General features: G+C 49.3%; 1 protein-coding gene across 3 annotated transcripts in view; it reads left to right on the forward strand.

Annotated features, from left to right (window-relative positions):
• The window catches only part of FBXL20 (F-box and leucine rich repeat protein 20), a 37,734-nt gene extending 23,953 nt beyond the window's left edge, over positions 1–13,781 (forward strand). For all 3 annotated transcript variants that reach the window (XM_051640518.1, XM_051640519.1, XM_051640520.1), the window contains 11 exons: positions 874–968; positions 1,425–1,493; positions 1,678–1,773; positions 2,163–2,289; positions 4,289–4,363; positions 5,722–5,852; positions 7,263–7,323; positions 7,855–7,899; positions 9,162–9,218; positions 10,234–10,446; positions 11,256–13,781. In XM_051640518.1, the coding sequence (XP_051496478.1) occupies positions 874–968; positions 1,425–1,493; positions 1,678–1,773; positions 2,163–2,289; positions 4,289–4,363; positions 5,722–5,852; positions 7,263–7,323; positions 7,855–7,899; positions 9,162–9,218; positions 10,234–10,446; positions 11,256–11,363 (1,077 nt within the window). In that variant the 3' untranslated portion in view covers positions 11,364–13,781. The remainder of the gene's footprint in view (positions 1–873; positions 969–1,424; positions 1,494–1,677; positions 1,774–2,162; positions 2,290–4,288; positions 4,364–5,721; positions 5,853–7,262; positions 7,324–7,854; positions 7,900–9,161; positions 9,219–10,233; positions 10,447–11,255) is intronic.
• Positions 13,782–15,489: the final 1,708 nt, after the last annotated feature.

The raw sequence follows: 15,489 nt of genomic DNA on the forward strand, positions 1-15,489 counted from the left end.
GAGTGTTTCAGCTGCTCCAGCCCCTCTGCAGGGATGTGCAGGCTCAGTCCAGTCCAGCTGCTCCTGGAGCCCCCACAGCAACTGGTCCCAGAGGCTCCTGCAGGGAGCTAGTTAGGCTGGGGTCCCTTTCTGCTTGTGGTATTACTTTGTACCAAGCTTGGTATTTTTTTGGGCTGGAAGAAGTTTATAGAAGAGTATCTTCATCTTTGTAGGGGTCTTAAATGCCAACTGGTAGGTGAAGAGCTGAGTGAAGCTCCTGTTCTGTGGTGAACAGGGACTTGGCTGAAGTGGAGGGAAGGTTTGGAATTTCTGGACACTGATACAAATGTTCTCTCTGCAGTTTTTGCACTTGGTTCACAGGGAGAAGTAGCTTGCAGTGGGGTCTTTGGAGATTGCAAATTTGAAATTAAAAAAGCCTCTATTCTAGATCTCTTGAACACAGATGTTTTCATTCCTTTTTCTGTGAAAATAAAATTCGTGGGCTGGTTCTGCCTCAGCTCTGTTTTCAGTAGAAATTGAAGTGCATCCATTTATAGTGCATTCACTGTACTGATTTGTGAACCCCCCCTGCCCCTGCTGAGCCATGGCATTGCTGCTTTCATCCCTGGGGTGTTCTGCATCCATGTCCAGGAGCTCTGAACTGGAGGAAATGCCTCACTCATTAGCCTGAGCAGCTTTAGCTAATTATTCCTTCTCTCTCCATCTTCAGAAGCTGAATAACTCTATTTCTCCCTGCCAGAGATGATGATAGTGGCATTTTTGTTTTCTTAGCACTGCTTTACCTAGAGTAACAAACTGTTAAATGTGTAATTCAGTTCTTTGAATGCTCAGGTGACTTGTGGATTTTAATATTGTTCTTCCTGTCTCCCCCAGGGCCGAGTAGTCGAGAATATTTCCAAGAGATGTGGGGGTTTCTTGCGGAAGTTAAGCCTGCGTGGCTGCCTGGGAGTGGGAGACAATGCATTAAGGTAGTGGTGCAGCTCCTCTCTCTTCTTCACTGGGAAATCAAGAAAGAGGCAGTTTCTGCCACCACAGAGGGCTGGGATAATTCATGAACACTTTGGAACTGCCATGTTTGGCCTGTGTGACTAACTTAAAACATTGGGAGCAGTAACACAGAAGCCTTTTTAATTTCTCATTTTTCAGCTTCACACAGTAGCCATTTTTCTCAATTCTCATTAAAATCATGCCAGCTGCTGCTGCAGGCTCAGCAGTGATTGGGGCTGAATTACAGGCTCCTGCCTTTAGGCTGGGAAATGCCAAGGCAAGAGACAGGGCAACATACATTATTTTATTTACTTCTTAATTTTGTTTGAGACAGCTTTGTAAAATAGTGTCTGATGAGACAGTTAAAATAAATGCTGCAAAACATCTGGAAATCTCTGTCCTGAAAAATACAGAATTTTCTCTTTTATTTCATCAAGGACATTTGCACAGAACTGCAGAAACATCGAAGTGTTGAACCTAAATGGCTGCACCAAGATCACAGATACGTGAGTAACGTTCTCATCTCCTCTCTAAGCCCCTTTTTTGTGTCCATGTGTTGGATTCTCCACCTCCTTTTTAAGGCAGGGCCAGGCTGGTGGGTGCAGAAGGTAATATAATGTGTGTCCTAGGAAAAAGGAAAGACTTTGAATATATCTCTTGCATGGGTGTGTCTCCTGTGCTCTCTTTCAGCACATGTACCAGCCTCAGCAAGTTCTGCTCTAAACTCAGGCACCTTGATTTGGCCTCCTGCACTTCCATAACCAACCTGTCCCTGAAAGCACTCAGGTAGGAGTCAACAACATGGACTTTTGCTGGTTGGTTCCAGATAACATCACCCTCCCCATGTGCTCCTGGTGTGCAGGCAGAGGAGGAGGACTCTTAAAAGCTGCCCTCAACCTTGTGTGTGTCCCTCCTGGTGGTTTTTAGCAGTAGAAGAAGAATTGTATTCTGTTGAAGTCTTGGAGGAGGGATTTTTGGGGAGACAGGAGCCTTAGACTGCATTTTAAAGTGCTCATTTACCATCAGCTTCTCCCTTGTAAGTGTGTGTAGCTGGTGTTTGCAGAGCTGGGAGGTGAGCACCAGCATGTGACTGTTTTGTCTTTTTAAACTGCTTAGGAGACATAGAACTGCTTAAATCTGCTCATGGGAATTGTTTTTTCCTTTCCCCTCCAAAGTGAGGGATGCCCACTGCTGGAACAGCTGAACATCTCCTGGTGTGACCAAGTGACCAAGGATGGCATCCAGGCCCTGGTGCGAGGCTGTGGGGGACTCAAGGCCCTGTTCCTGAAGGGCTGCACACAGGTACAGCTCCAGGGAGCAGACCCTGCTGGCTTCTTCCTGCCCTAACTGAAACTCTGGGGATGAAAGATGGTGGGTTTTTCTATTTCTAAAAACGTTACTTTCCTGCAATCACTCACAGTCTGTCTTGCTGGGGATTAACTGCCTTTCCTGAAATTCTTCAATAGCTTTGAGCTCAGCACGAGTGGTGAGACAGTGAACAAATTGCATTTCCAGCTCTAGAATCATTCTTCTTCTTCTTTTTTTTCCCCATCACATTGAGCAAACTTTTCCTGGAGAGGATGTGTCTGTGTCAGCCGTGGCTGGACCCCCCGTGCCCCTGGGCTCAGCACGTGTCAGAGGGCACAACAAGGCTTTCATAGCTTGGCAGGATCTCCTCTTGGTGTGGTTTGGATCTTCTGGTTAGAGAACTACTGTGTGTCACTCCTGGAGGAGCCACCTCTGCAGCTGGACAGCAGCACAGCCCGTGTCCCTCAAGCGTGTCATGTCACTTTTGAGCCACAACAGTGTATTTTGCAGAGGCTGCAGGGGCTGCCATGCCTGGACCTGGGCATGTGGCAGTGGTGCCCTCACTCTGGCAGCTGAAAGGGCCTTTTTTTTCCCCCTTGTTACACTTTTTGTTACTCAGACCAACTCCCATTAATCTTCACTGTCTTACCTGGCCAAGCATTGAAAAGTTGAATGTGTTAAACACTTCCCTGTGCTGCAGCTTTGTGAGGAGTTCCAGCAGTTGTGGGCTGGGCTGTAGGGAATGTCAGCCTTGAGCACTGCTCCCTGCAAAGCTGTTTCACAAAGAATGTGGGGACAAATTCTGTTGTTTTGTTGTTGTTTTTTTAACTGAAGTGGGCTGGGCTCTTTAATGCAGCCAGAGGGGCTAGAAAGAAGCAAATGTATCTCAAGAGTCTTGTCCTTGAAAAAGGAGAGTAAAACTGACCTTGCAGGAGCTGGAACCTGTGAGCCAGAGACTCCTGAGAGCTTGAGAGCCTCAAGGTAGACCTGGAAAATGACCTCAGATCCATTAGCAACTTGTACCCCAACATGGGCAGCACGGGTTTGCTTTGGATTTGTTTTTTTCTTAGGGGTAGAGATGCCTTAAGTATGAGTCAGTAAGAGCCATTTTTATCAGCCATATATAGCTAAACAGCTTTTTTTTTGTTCTTTTTTTTAAAAAAAATTATTCTGCAAAAAGCATGTTTCTGCTGGGCACAGACACAGAAAGCCCTGAAAGGTTATTGTGACAAAGCAGCAATGCAGAGTTCTGTGCACACAGCAGCAGTAGCCCCTGTGCCACCCCTGAAGGCTCAGCTGTGGGGGCTCCACTCAGTAGTTTCTCTAAATTTATCCTCCTGTTGGATTTTGAGTACGTGAGATGGGTCTACATGGCTGCAAAAATGACTTGATTAAAGATACAACCATCTCAGCCTATTTTGAGAATTCAGGTCATAGAAACAGCTTGAGTTTCTAGTAATTTATGGAGTCATGAGCTGTATTGATGGCAATACATCCTTGTTATCAATTACCTACCATCTGTTCTTAGAGATTTAAGAATACCAGGCTTTTTATCATCAGAAAGTAACCTGGATGTGTTTGTGCTCCTCACATTGAAAGAAGATCTTTCTTTCTTTGTTTTTGTTTTTTTTTTTGAGTTCCAGTATTGCACTGCAAAAACAGTGTTATTTATAGGCCCTTACTAGTGAGGCATTTCCTTAATTCCTGTAAGTAGTTGCAGATTTCGCTACTTGCTCTGTTAATGGTGCATGTTTGACCAGATCAGCTTCTCCTTAAATCAGTAACTTGGTGTTGTGGGTCTTTGAACTCTGCTCCTGAGGTGGTAAAAGCCCAAAATAAAAGGCTTGTCCTCCCTGCTGAGGCTACAGTGCATTGCCCTCCTCCCCAGTAGGTCTCCAAAACCACAGATGCTTTGCTGTTCCTCAAAACTTTGTTTTGAAGGTTGCTTCAAGTGTTACCAAGGTTGTTTCACTCTCTGGATTTGCCTTTCCAGCTTGAAGACGAAGCTCTGAAATACATTGGTGCACATTGTCCTGAACTGGTGACTTTAAACCTTCAAACATGCTTAGTAAGTAAAACTTCCTCTGCTTCCCCAGCTCAGCCATCCTTGGGCAGGACCATGCAGGATGTGTCCCCCCAGCAGACAGGGCAGCTCAGCTTTTACCAGGCTTTTAAAAATAGTTGATGGAAAACAGCTTCTTTGGTAGCCTTCAGTAATGCTGAATAAGCCCCCAAAACAGAGTCATAGCATTCCCTTGGTCAGGATTGTTTGTCTCCCTGCCCTGCCCACGGGGCTTCTCAACTGATTTCCAGGACAGGCTGGAAAATTCTCTCCATGGGGCCAGAGTGTTTGTGTGGTGCTGGAGGCTCCTCTGGCCTCACTGTGAAACTGAACCCACTGCAGTTTCCCTGCACAGAAGGGCTTGAAACCAGTTATCCTGCAGTGCCAAAAATGTGAATTTATGCCAAGAAATAAACTGGAATGGGCTCTTTGCACATGCAGCCAGTCTGTCCCAGGGAGGAGCCCAACAGTCTCTTCCTTTTCCAGGAGTGACTGAGGCTGCAGGGCTGCCCCTTCCCTGTCCTGTGTGAGGAGCAGCTTTTCCAGTTACTGGATTGGCTAGAGACTAGTGCCCATCTGGGAAAAGCAGGACTGCTGGCAAGTTCCAGACCTGTGTCTGGCTCCTAGGGAACAGGCAGGATGGGGAGAGGCCAACAGGAGGAAGGGAGAAGAAAACTAACAAGGTTCTTGATCATCTTAACTGAAAATCCCAAGTTCTCTTTGGTTTCTGTCTCACCTCCCTCCAGCACTCACCAGCCCCAGACTGGCTGTTTGCTGTCTTCAAAGTCCCTAGGTTGGTGCTGCCCAGTGGGATTGGGGTCTGGCTGCCTCTGAACATCCAGACCTAAGAAACTGCTGCTGTGACTTCACCAGGGGGTGAATGTAACAGGGTTTGTGCTGCAGGCCTGTCTCACACAGCTCAGGTTTTGAGCCCAAACCACCAAAGTGTATGTTTGAGAAGGCTGGTTGTGCAAACAACCTGCTGCTTATTTGTGGGTAACTCCATTAGGTGCTTCCTTGTCCTGAGTTTCAGCCAAGGGCTCCCAAAGCCAGGGCTGCAAGGGAGGCAGGAGGCCAACCCTGGGCCTGCAGGGCTGCTCCTGCCTCACAGCTCTCGTGGCCCCAGCCCAGAAACATCTCCCTGCATGTGGAACCACTTTCTGACTGTTTACAAGTCACTTCGATGTGGCTTATCCTGGTTCAGCTGCTCCAGTGAAGTATTTGACTGCGTTTTTGGGCTGAAAGCAGCATAACTTGGCCCCAGGGAAGTGCCTGGTTGGAAGTCTGAGCAGGGAAGTCTGCAGGGCCTTGCACCTCCACCTGCCTTGTTATGGCTTATGATGTTGTTATTGTTTTTCTTGTAGCAAATAACAGATGATGGTCTCATTACAATATGCAGAGGATGCCACAAGTTACAATCCTTGTGTGCTTCAGGCTGCTCTAACATTACAGATGCCATCCTGAATGCCCTGGGACAGAACTGCCCCAGGCTCAGGTAAGTTCTCACTGCAGCTTCCCCAGCTCCAGTGACCCATTGCATGTTGAGCAAGGCTCTTGGTGACAGGGTCATGTAGTATTTGAGCTGGTTTAGGCTCTGAAGGTCTTTCTGACACTGCATCTTTTTATCACGGAGCTTTTTCCAGGCATTTGCTGGGGGATGATTGGAGTTGTACCCAAACCTCTGGTTTCTAAACTCGTGTGAGTAAAACAGTGGTGAAGAGCTCCATGCTGTGGTGCTGTGTGCTGCCTGTGCTCACCCAGTAGCTCTCTCCTTTTGCACCATTGTCTTATCTGCTTTTGTTCTTCCATGACACAACCAGTGGAGGTCAAGTTACCTTTGTACTGAGAACTGAAAATGCTTTTAAACAATGTTGTTTCCCTTGAGGTGTGATTGTAACAGGATTTTCATGATGGTTTTGTAGCAGAAGGAATTTCTGTTAATGTTCACTCTGCTGGGCAGCATGGGCTGCCAGCAACAGCTCTGCAGGTGCTTGCTTCTTTTTATTTCTTCTTTTTTAAGACTTTTTTTATTAGGACAGGTTTCTCCAGGGAGACTTGGCTGTAAATCAGAAAATGGCCAGGTGCAGGAAGAAGAAACAGTTTTATTATCTGACATCTGTAACAGCTGAGTGGCCTGTTTTAAATGGCATAAAATACCTGTCTTCCAGGGGGAAAAAGAAAACAAAACTGTTGTCTGAGCTGAGCTCATTTAAAGAATTCTGGGCACAAAGTGCAGCATAAGAATGTATGGAAACCAGTTTTGAAAGGGGAAGGTAAAACATGGCTTTGGTTCCAAATGGTTTGTGTTTATGTTCAGCTGCAGCTGGACACTATTAAGCTCTGTACAGTAAAATTCATCATGCACTGTAGGCAGGTTGGGTTTCTTTTCTAGCAAGGTGGATAAATATGTTGATGTTGTGGAGCAAAGCTCTGTGGAGCTGCAGCAGCTGCCAGGAGGTTTACCTGTTGTCACAGAACAAGCAGTTTGCCTCTTGGAAGACTTCAGACTCTTCTCTCATGGCATTAAAGATTTATTCTCTCATAGCCATCTGCAGTTGTGTGTTACACCCTTTTCCACCTTGGGATCTGTGTTTTGGGTAAAAAACTAGAGGAGATGACCTGGGCAGGTTGTGGAGTGTCCAGCACTGAAGGCTTTTAAGAGCCCCTTGGTCCAGCACTTGAGGGGTTGGACCTGGATCACCCTTGGAGTTCCCTTGTAGCCTGACTTCTTTTCTCTCCCTGTGACCTGCCCTCGGGCACAGAGGGTGAATGCTCTGTGCAAGTGACCCTCTCAGAGAGCACAGCCTCACCCTGGTCAGACTTCCCTGGGTTGCTGGAAGCTTTTGCTGCAACACTGAAAAGCAAAATGACTCCACTATGGTTATTGTACTTTGTTTCTGTGCAGAATATTAGAAGTTGCAAGGTGTTCTCAACTAACAGACGTGGGCTTCACCACTCTAGCTAGGGTAAGTGCTCCTGCCCACCCTTTCTGTCAAGTATCTTTGCTTTTTGTGATAGAGAAGAACTAACTGGGGCTTTTCTCCAGAATGTACATTTTTTTGGTCATGCTTTTGATACCAACATTTGAGCAGAAGCAAAGTCACAAACATGAGGTTGTGTCTCATCTTTGGCCTTGTCCTGAGCCACACATCCACCAGGGTGTGTATCCAACCTGCATGAAATGTTGAATACTTGATAGTTCCAAACTTTACTGTTTGTTTTTCTTTAGATAAATCTGTGTTCTATGCAACTGACCCTGAATTTAACCTCCTTTACTTTTTGGTGAATAAAAATCCTTGGTCCTTTTAAATGAGTGAAATTGCTGGATTTCCTGCACTATATTTGGAGGTGTTCATAAAGAAGCAGCAAACTTTCCTCTTAGTTTTAAGGGGAAAAAAACCCCTTCCTTTCTAAAAAGGTTTTATTGTAGTTGTGTTTATATTTGCTGGCTGAACTTTGCACTTAGTTTGTGTGTTGGATCTTTTGTTTGTTCCTAGAACTGCCATGAGCTTGAAAAAATGGACCTGGAAGAGTGTGTCCAGGTAGGAGGTGCCTCCTCTGGCTGTCACTTTTTGTTTGTTAACACAGTCACAGCAGTGGGGAAAGATCATGAAAGAGCAGACTGTCTCTAAATCAGTACTTGGTTTAGAATCCTGAGCCAGAAGATGGGATCTATTTGGGTAAGGAAATATTGCTTGAGCCCTTATTCATATTTCAGAGCAATGGATGTTGCTGTGAATAGAAAGGCATTTAATAGTAGTAGATGTATCCTGAAGGTCATGTAATAGGTGGGTGAATTGGGACCCTTGACACAAGATTAAGTCCTAGAGTAAGATCTCTGCACTACGTGAATTGCTAGAAGCAGTGGGAGTTACTTCTGCTTTGAAAAAACACAGCCAGGCTGTTTGATTTTATAGAGGCCACAGCAGCAACTTGAACTAAAACTGGGGTCCCTGTGCTGCCACTCCAAGGTAGTGGGATGCAGTGTGATGCCTGTTGAGTCCCTCATACCTGCTCACTGCTCTGCAGACACATTTACAGGGGAAAATAGTTGAATTTAGTCAAGATCCCCTGAAAAATCTCCAACCCAAAGGATAGATTGGGAGTGGATTCAGATAAAGACAGGAAAGGTAACAGGATTTTTATTCCTGCCATGAGAACAGGGTGACCCTGGGATTCTGCACTTCCTGATGCTTACAGGGCAGAAATTCAGGGGATCACAAGAGGAAATTACAATAGTCCAGACAGGATGTGATTTAAAGTTAACCCAAAAAAGGAAGGAGAAAAATCTGGCTGTGTCTTTGGACTGGCTGCATGGAACAAAGCCAGCCCAGCACGTTCCCTTCTGAGTGCTTTGAGTCATGAGGCCATTGTGCTGAGTCTCTGTCTTCCTGAAGAATTAAGAGGAGCAACTGGGCAATCCACGAGGCTGTTGGAAGGGGGTTGAACACCTCCTGTGTTTTCAGAGACAAACACTGAGGAGACATTGTGGTGTTGAGAGGTCTGCCCACTTGCTTCTCTGAATTGTCAGCTTCTGTCCTGAGAGCAACCTGAGGAGGTTCAGAAAAGCAGCTCTGCCCTAAGAGCCCTTGAGGGACAGGAGGGACTTTCTCTAAGGGAGTGAAAGAATCTGTACATCTGAAATCTGGTCATGCAGGAGATGAGTTCCTGAGGGGCTCAGGAGGGTGCCTGGGGGGAACTGCCATGGGTTGGGCACAAGTCTGCAGCTTTTCTTTCTTAGGGGGGAAAACATCCTTGTGCAAAGCATCCAGCATGAAGAGGCTGTCTCTTTATTCCTTTCCAGATAACAGACAGTACACTCATCCAGCTTTCCATCCACTGTCCACGGCTCCAGGTTCTGGTGAGTATTAAAGTGGGACTTTCAGCATTTTCCTTCTATAAACAAAGGGATTTCAAGCCCTGCCTGTGGGGATTTGTCTCTTTGACTTCATAGATGTGTTGTGAAGGCTTGGAAGAATTCATGTGGAAACTTGACCCTGAAGAACCTATTGTCCCTCCCCTACTGCTGCCATTTCTGTGTGCCAGGCACCCACAGCTGCCCCAGAATGAGTTCTAGGACACTGGATTGTCCTGGTACCAGCCCCTGGCCATCCACAGCAAGCCTTGCAGGATCTGTCTGCAAACCACGCTGTCAGTCTGTCTGTAGGAAAGGAGATTGCAGCCCTTCTGCCTTAGGATGGAACTGAGCAGCTGGAACCTGGAAAGGTTGCTGGATCTGGAAAAAAATGTTCTCCTTAGTCTAAGGAACTAGTTTCCCTTAGTCTGGGAAATTCATCTGGGTTTCCCCTGTGTCCCTGCGTGCACTGTTCCAGTGTCACTGTGAAAAGGCCTGTCCTGGGAGGGGTTGGGTGCAGTCCCTGCTGCACTGGTGCTGTCTCCTCACTCAAGCCCTGACTCCTCCTCAAGAACTTCTGAGATGCAGCCCCACAAAGATAAATGCCCCGAGGAGGTGACGCTGCGTTTCTGCTGGTTCTTAGAGAGAGGGGCCTTCCCGGGGTGTCGGAGGCAGCTCATCTCACACAATGATCTGTCCAATAGCAGAGGCGTTTGTTGCATTTCTGTGCCATCCTCCTGGCCCCGAGGGTCTCCTCCTCCAGCAGCTGCCTTTTCCATCATGCTGCAACCCCGAGTTTCCCCCTGGCAGGCACATCAGTCACTGGATCTCCCCAGAGCTCAGCACCTGGAGCCTGGAGAGCAGGGACGCGCCATAAACCTGTCCAGGACACCACTGAGGCCAACCAGGCTGCACCTATGAGACATGGGCCAGCTCCTGTCTCGTCCCACAGTGTCTCCTGGCAGGGTGTTGGCTTTGCTTGCCAGTGGCAGAGCTGCTGACAGGCTGTGTTTGGCTGCAGAGCTTGTCCCACTGCGAGCTGATCACGGATGACGGGATCCGCCACCTGGGGAACGGCGCCTGCGCCCACGACCGCCTGGAGGTGATTGAGCTGGACAACTGCCCCCTGATCACTGATGCCTCCCTGGAGCACCTGAAGAGCTGCCACAGCCTGGAGAGGATAGAACTGTACGACTGTCAGCAGATCACACGGGCAGGGATCAAGAGACTCAGGGTAAACAAAACAAAACAAAATGACAGCCCCGCTAAGGCTGGGACAGGAACACTTGGTCTGGTGGGAGGAGGGAGGGCTGAGGTTTGAAGTTGCTCAGGACCTGGTGCTCATTCATAGAAGTATTGTAAGAACCATCATCTATGATTTTCATAGCTGTCCTGCACTCAGAAGATGGGCTGGGAATGAGCAGTAGCTGGAAGGGATGGGAGGTGACTGCTGTGCTCACTGAGCAGGGAGACCCAGCGTTCTCCTTTGCCAGCACTGGGACATGGCAGCATCTTCCAAACGTGTAGGAAGGCACCTCCTCTCCACTGCAGTACATGTTCAGCATAGATTGTAGCATCCTTTGTACTGACAATTCCCATGTACAGAACTCCAGCTAATCCTGTCATGAAGCCAGAGAGTTGGAGGGGAGGCTGCATGTCCCTGTGAGTGGGACAGAGCCAGGGCTGCCCTGTCACTAGCTTCTGGCCTCCAAGGCACTCTGTGTCCCAGCCATTGCCCTCCTGAGTCGATTTCTCCACCTGTAAATGAGGAGCAGTGGTAAAATTTTGTTTGCAGAGAGAACAGGGACCTGCTCAGCTCCATGTTCTGCCCCCAGAGAATGGATGGCAAGGGAGGAGCATGGTTGTTTCTGATCACCCATCAGAACAACTTGCTAACCCACAGTCTGTGGGAAGCCATGCTGGGGAACTGAGTGTGACTCCAGGGTCTGTCAGTTTGTGATCTGAAGCCAGGTGAGCCAGGCCTGTCTCAGCCTTGCTCTGCCACTGCCCGTGTCACTTGTCCCCCTGTGTTTGTCTCTGCAGACCCACCTACCCAACATTAAAGTCCACGCCTACTTCGCGCCGGTGACTCCTCCGCCCTCGGTGGGGGGCAGCAGGCAACGCTTCTGCAGATGCTGCATCATCCTATGACCCTGGACGTGGCCACCCCTGCAGACTGAGTATTTAATGATCACTTGTAGAGTCACGGGGGACACCAGGATCTTGGAGGAGAGCGACACCCGTGTGGTCGGTGAGGGCCAGTGAGCAGGGCTGTGGTGCCAGGCCCCTGTAGCCACTCATACACCTCCATACACGCCCCACCTGTCCCAGCAAACTGGTGAACTCGGCAGAGCTGGAGCTGGAGCTGGGCTGGCTTTTCCTCTAGGTGGATTGGTGTAACTGGACCATTCCTGCTGGGCACGCTCAGATAAAACCGTTGCCGAAAGGAGGGGAGGTTCCTGTGAACCCAGGATCACCATTCCTGCTGTTGAGGTTGGAATAGTATCAGAAATCCTTTGAGAGGGGGAGAGGAAAGGAACAAGCTTTAACCCTGCATCTGCTGCCCAGAAGACAAAAAAAAAAAAAGAAAAAAAAAAAAGAAAAAGGCAGAAAAAAAAAACCCTGAACCTGATAATCCCACCAAGTTTTGTGTCCGTTTCTCAGTGGGGGAATGAAACAGCAGCTGTTGTGGGACATGATGGACTCGTGCTTCTCTGCTTCCCTGCTGACCACCCTGAGCATGCTCACCTCAAAGGTTCATCTGTTTCTTCTGTGTCCTGTAGCACCCAGCTCAGAGGGCTCTGATAGTTGTGACACAGCCTGAAACCTGCAGCCTCAGGCTCAGGTTTTACCCTCCCTTCATTCTGCTGTTTTGTTTGGTTTTTTTTTACAGATTTCTAATTCAGTAATTTTTTTTTTTTTTGAGATGTACCAAACAAAAAAGATATCAATTGATTCATTTAAATTTAAAAGAAGTACTTTTTACCATTAGAAGCCTGAGCCTGTGATGGCCTGTTGGGAAGATGTTTACATGGGAAATGAGCTGCACTCTGGGCCGGGCTCCTCTGGGATTCCTGGCCTGGTTTTATCCACAATAAGGTGTTGGAATTTGTCTGGCACTGCAGGTTCATCCCAGTGACAAGAATATAACTTCTGAGATAGGGAAAAAATTATAGTCTGTTCCAGTGACTAAGTTCCCCCTTCCCCTCTGCCCCATCCTGCCCCCCAGGTAAAGCAGATTAGAGTAGTTTTTGCTTGTTGCCCCGATTGAGAAATAACGACTCGCTAAAGGCAGCAGGAGAACCTGCCCTTTGTGTGCTGGGCACTTTCTGACCTTTGCATCTTCCACAGGTAAGTGTCTGAGAAGCCATCCTGGGGCTCTGCTCTCCCCTGGAGTCAGGGCTGTGTTTGAGCAGCTGGTTTGGGGGCATTTCAGGCAGGATTAGTGCAGGTGCTTCAGAGGAGCAGAGACACCCACGCAGCTCTGGCAGCTGCGGTTCCTCGATGCTGGCAGGTCCAGATGCCTGCTATGAAACATGGGAACAGATGGGCAGGTGCCAAGGGTGTAATGGGGCAGAACTTGGTCAAACTCTGTCAGGTTTGTGGAAGAGGAGCTGGGGTGTAAGTGGTTGTGATCCTGCTGCTGCACCCCGGGCTGGGCGGCAGCACGTGGCCACCAATGGTTCCCAGTGACTGAGCCAGAGCAGCGTTGGTTCAGCCCTCCTCACTGCCAGCAGCCAGGAGGTGACACTTCCCCTTTCTGCTCAAGAATCATAGGATGGGGGAAGAGCAGAGTGCAGCACGAGGAATGGCTGGTTTAGGGTCCCAGGAGCATTTTTTCCCCACTGTGGGTTTGCTTTGAGGACCGTGTGTTGCTTCCCAACCCACCCCCCGCTGGCTGGGCTGTCCCGGCAGCCCGAAGGGTCTCTTGGTACCACCAAAGCTGGGTCCCCTTCATCTACAACTTAAATTCCCCCCACCCATCTGTATATGCTCCACGAAGTCTTGCAGATGCACAGTCTGCTGGGAGGAAATCTAGTGTGCTGTGTTTAAAAGGATACTGTCAATTCCTTTCCTCTAGATCGCTTTTAATCCGTTATATTTATTCAGATCCTCTTTAGCTGCGGATTCTCTCTCTCCTCAACGAGCATGTTCCCAGACTTCATCTGCAGGGCTCCTTCCTCCCGTTTTCAGGGTGGCAGAGGATAATTACTGGCTCTTCCCAACGTGACAGACTGATGGAAGGGGCGGGTGTGCCTGGGGCAGCACCCAGAGCTCACAGCTCTGGGAAGAGCACTTGGGTTAGTGGATCCTGTGGCAGGGGAGAGCTATTAAAATAATGGCTTTGCAAGCCAGGGTGTAGTTGGCTGATTTCCTTGTAACAGAGCAGAGTTTTCAAGGGAAAACTCAAGAATACAGAACCCAAAGCGTTTTATTTTTTCCAAACAGGGTGACAGCATTAAGGTAGCTCAAACTACTTGACAGTGTCCTTTTAAGTCAATTATCCGTCTTCAAATGGACTCTTCCTTATGTTTGTATTTATAAATACCAATAAACACCATTTTCCAAGCCGTGTCTCACTAGAGGACCTTTGTAGAGGGAAAAACCCCTCCTGCACCAGACAGGGGTTGTGTTTGGGAATTGGTGGTGCTGGTGAGCAGGGCCCTGAGCCGCGGGTGACCTGGTGGCTGCAGAGCCCGGCCCGGGTCTTTGTTCTGTCATTTTGGGGGTGAATGATGCAAACTGGTGGCTCTCCTGGAAGGCTGGGTGAGGAACACGCCCTGCCTGAGCTCCATCCCTAGTGCCAAATGGCTGTTGTCCAGCCTCTGCACCAGACCTGGTGGATCAGCTCCTGGATTTGGGACCCTGAGCCCTTCTCCAGGCCTGTTCCTTGTCCTCCCTCCACACCCAGCCTGCCCCCCAGCACCCCGAGGTGCCTCCATAGAAGTTGTGTCCCACAGTCGTGGAGGCTGGGCTGGGTGTTCCCACCTGGAAGAGCCATGTTTTGGGGACCCTGGATCTGCCTTCTGGCACCTCCTGTGGTGCAGCCCCCCAAGAGCTGCCCCGGCCACCACTGGGTGAAGGGACCTGGCCAGGGAACCAGCCTCAGCCCTCCTGAACTGGTGCTGTCGAGATCCTCCTCCAGGAGCTGTGAGGAGATCTAATACAACCAAAAACCAGGCTTTGCTGATCCTTCCAGACACACAGCACCACTTTTTACCCCAATTCTGTGGCCATTCCCCCACCAGGATGAGGATGTGGCAAGTGTAACGTGCTGGCCCAGGGGTTCTTCAAAACCTTCAACATTCCTATTTTCTAAACATCATTGTAATTTCTTTTTTTATTATTATTGTTATTCTGTTACTGTGTGTTGTTCATGGCTGGCCCATGGTGTCATGGTTCTTGGTTGGGCTTTCTTTTTAATTCTGCTGGGTGGGGGGTGGCTGGGAGCTCAGTGTGACAAGGTTCTTTGCTGCAGTGTCCCGTGGTGGGAGTGTGCCCCAAAAATCAGGTTTAGAACATCTTGTCCTCTTCTGAGGAAGGATTGCAGGGTTGGGGATGTTTTAGGTCGGGGTGTTGGGTTTTTTTTCTGTCTGCTTTTTTTTCTGGCATCCAAGCCAGCTGGCTGAGGAGTCTGTTCTCAGTGCTGGAGCCTGGCAGGGGCTCCCGGCTGTGCCCACGGGTGCTGAGGAGCTTGTGCTGCAGCTCCAGGAGTTGTGTGGGGCCAAAAAAAAGGTGTGTGGGGGAGAAGCCACTTGCCTTTTCCCTTCCCTCCCAGCCCCTCGCTCCCCTGGGCCATGCTGATGTCAGGGCTGTGGTACAGAGGGGACATCTCAGCACAGAGTCCTGTCTCTGGTGACACCTCTGGTGCCCCTGGCACTGCCCGGTGGCTCTGGGTGGTTTGGCAGAGCTGGGATGGGGGGGTGGGCTCCACTCCAGTGGGCTTCTGAGTTCTGTGAAGAGGTGAGGACATCCATCCCCTGCTGGCACCCAGCTGTGACACCACGGGCCTGTGCCAGCCCTGCAGGCTGAGGGGGGCCCTGGAAATGCCCCCCTTGGCCAGGACCCCCAGCACCCTGCCTTTCCTGGGGCTCTCTGTGCCACCTCCTCCCAACACCAGCTCCCTCTGCTCTGCCCCAGCCCTTCTCCTGGGTTCTCTACATCGGGATTATTCCCCCTCTATGCAAACCCCCAGGCTCGACCTCCAGCCCCATTCTCATCTCACCCAGGACCCCCTGCTGGGGGCCAGGATGGGCCCCCTTGGAATTTTTAACAC

The sequence above is a fragment of the Apus apus genome, chromosome 25 (assembly GCF_020740795.1).
Source record: "Apus apus isolate bApuApu2 chromosome 25, bApuApu2.pri.cur, whole genome shotgun sequence".
NCBI classification, from domain to species: Eukaryota; Metazoa; Chordata; class Aves; order Apodiformes; family Apodidae; genus Apus; species Apus apus.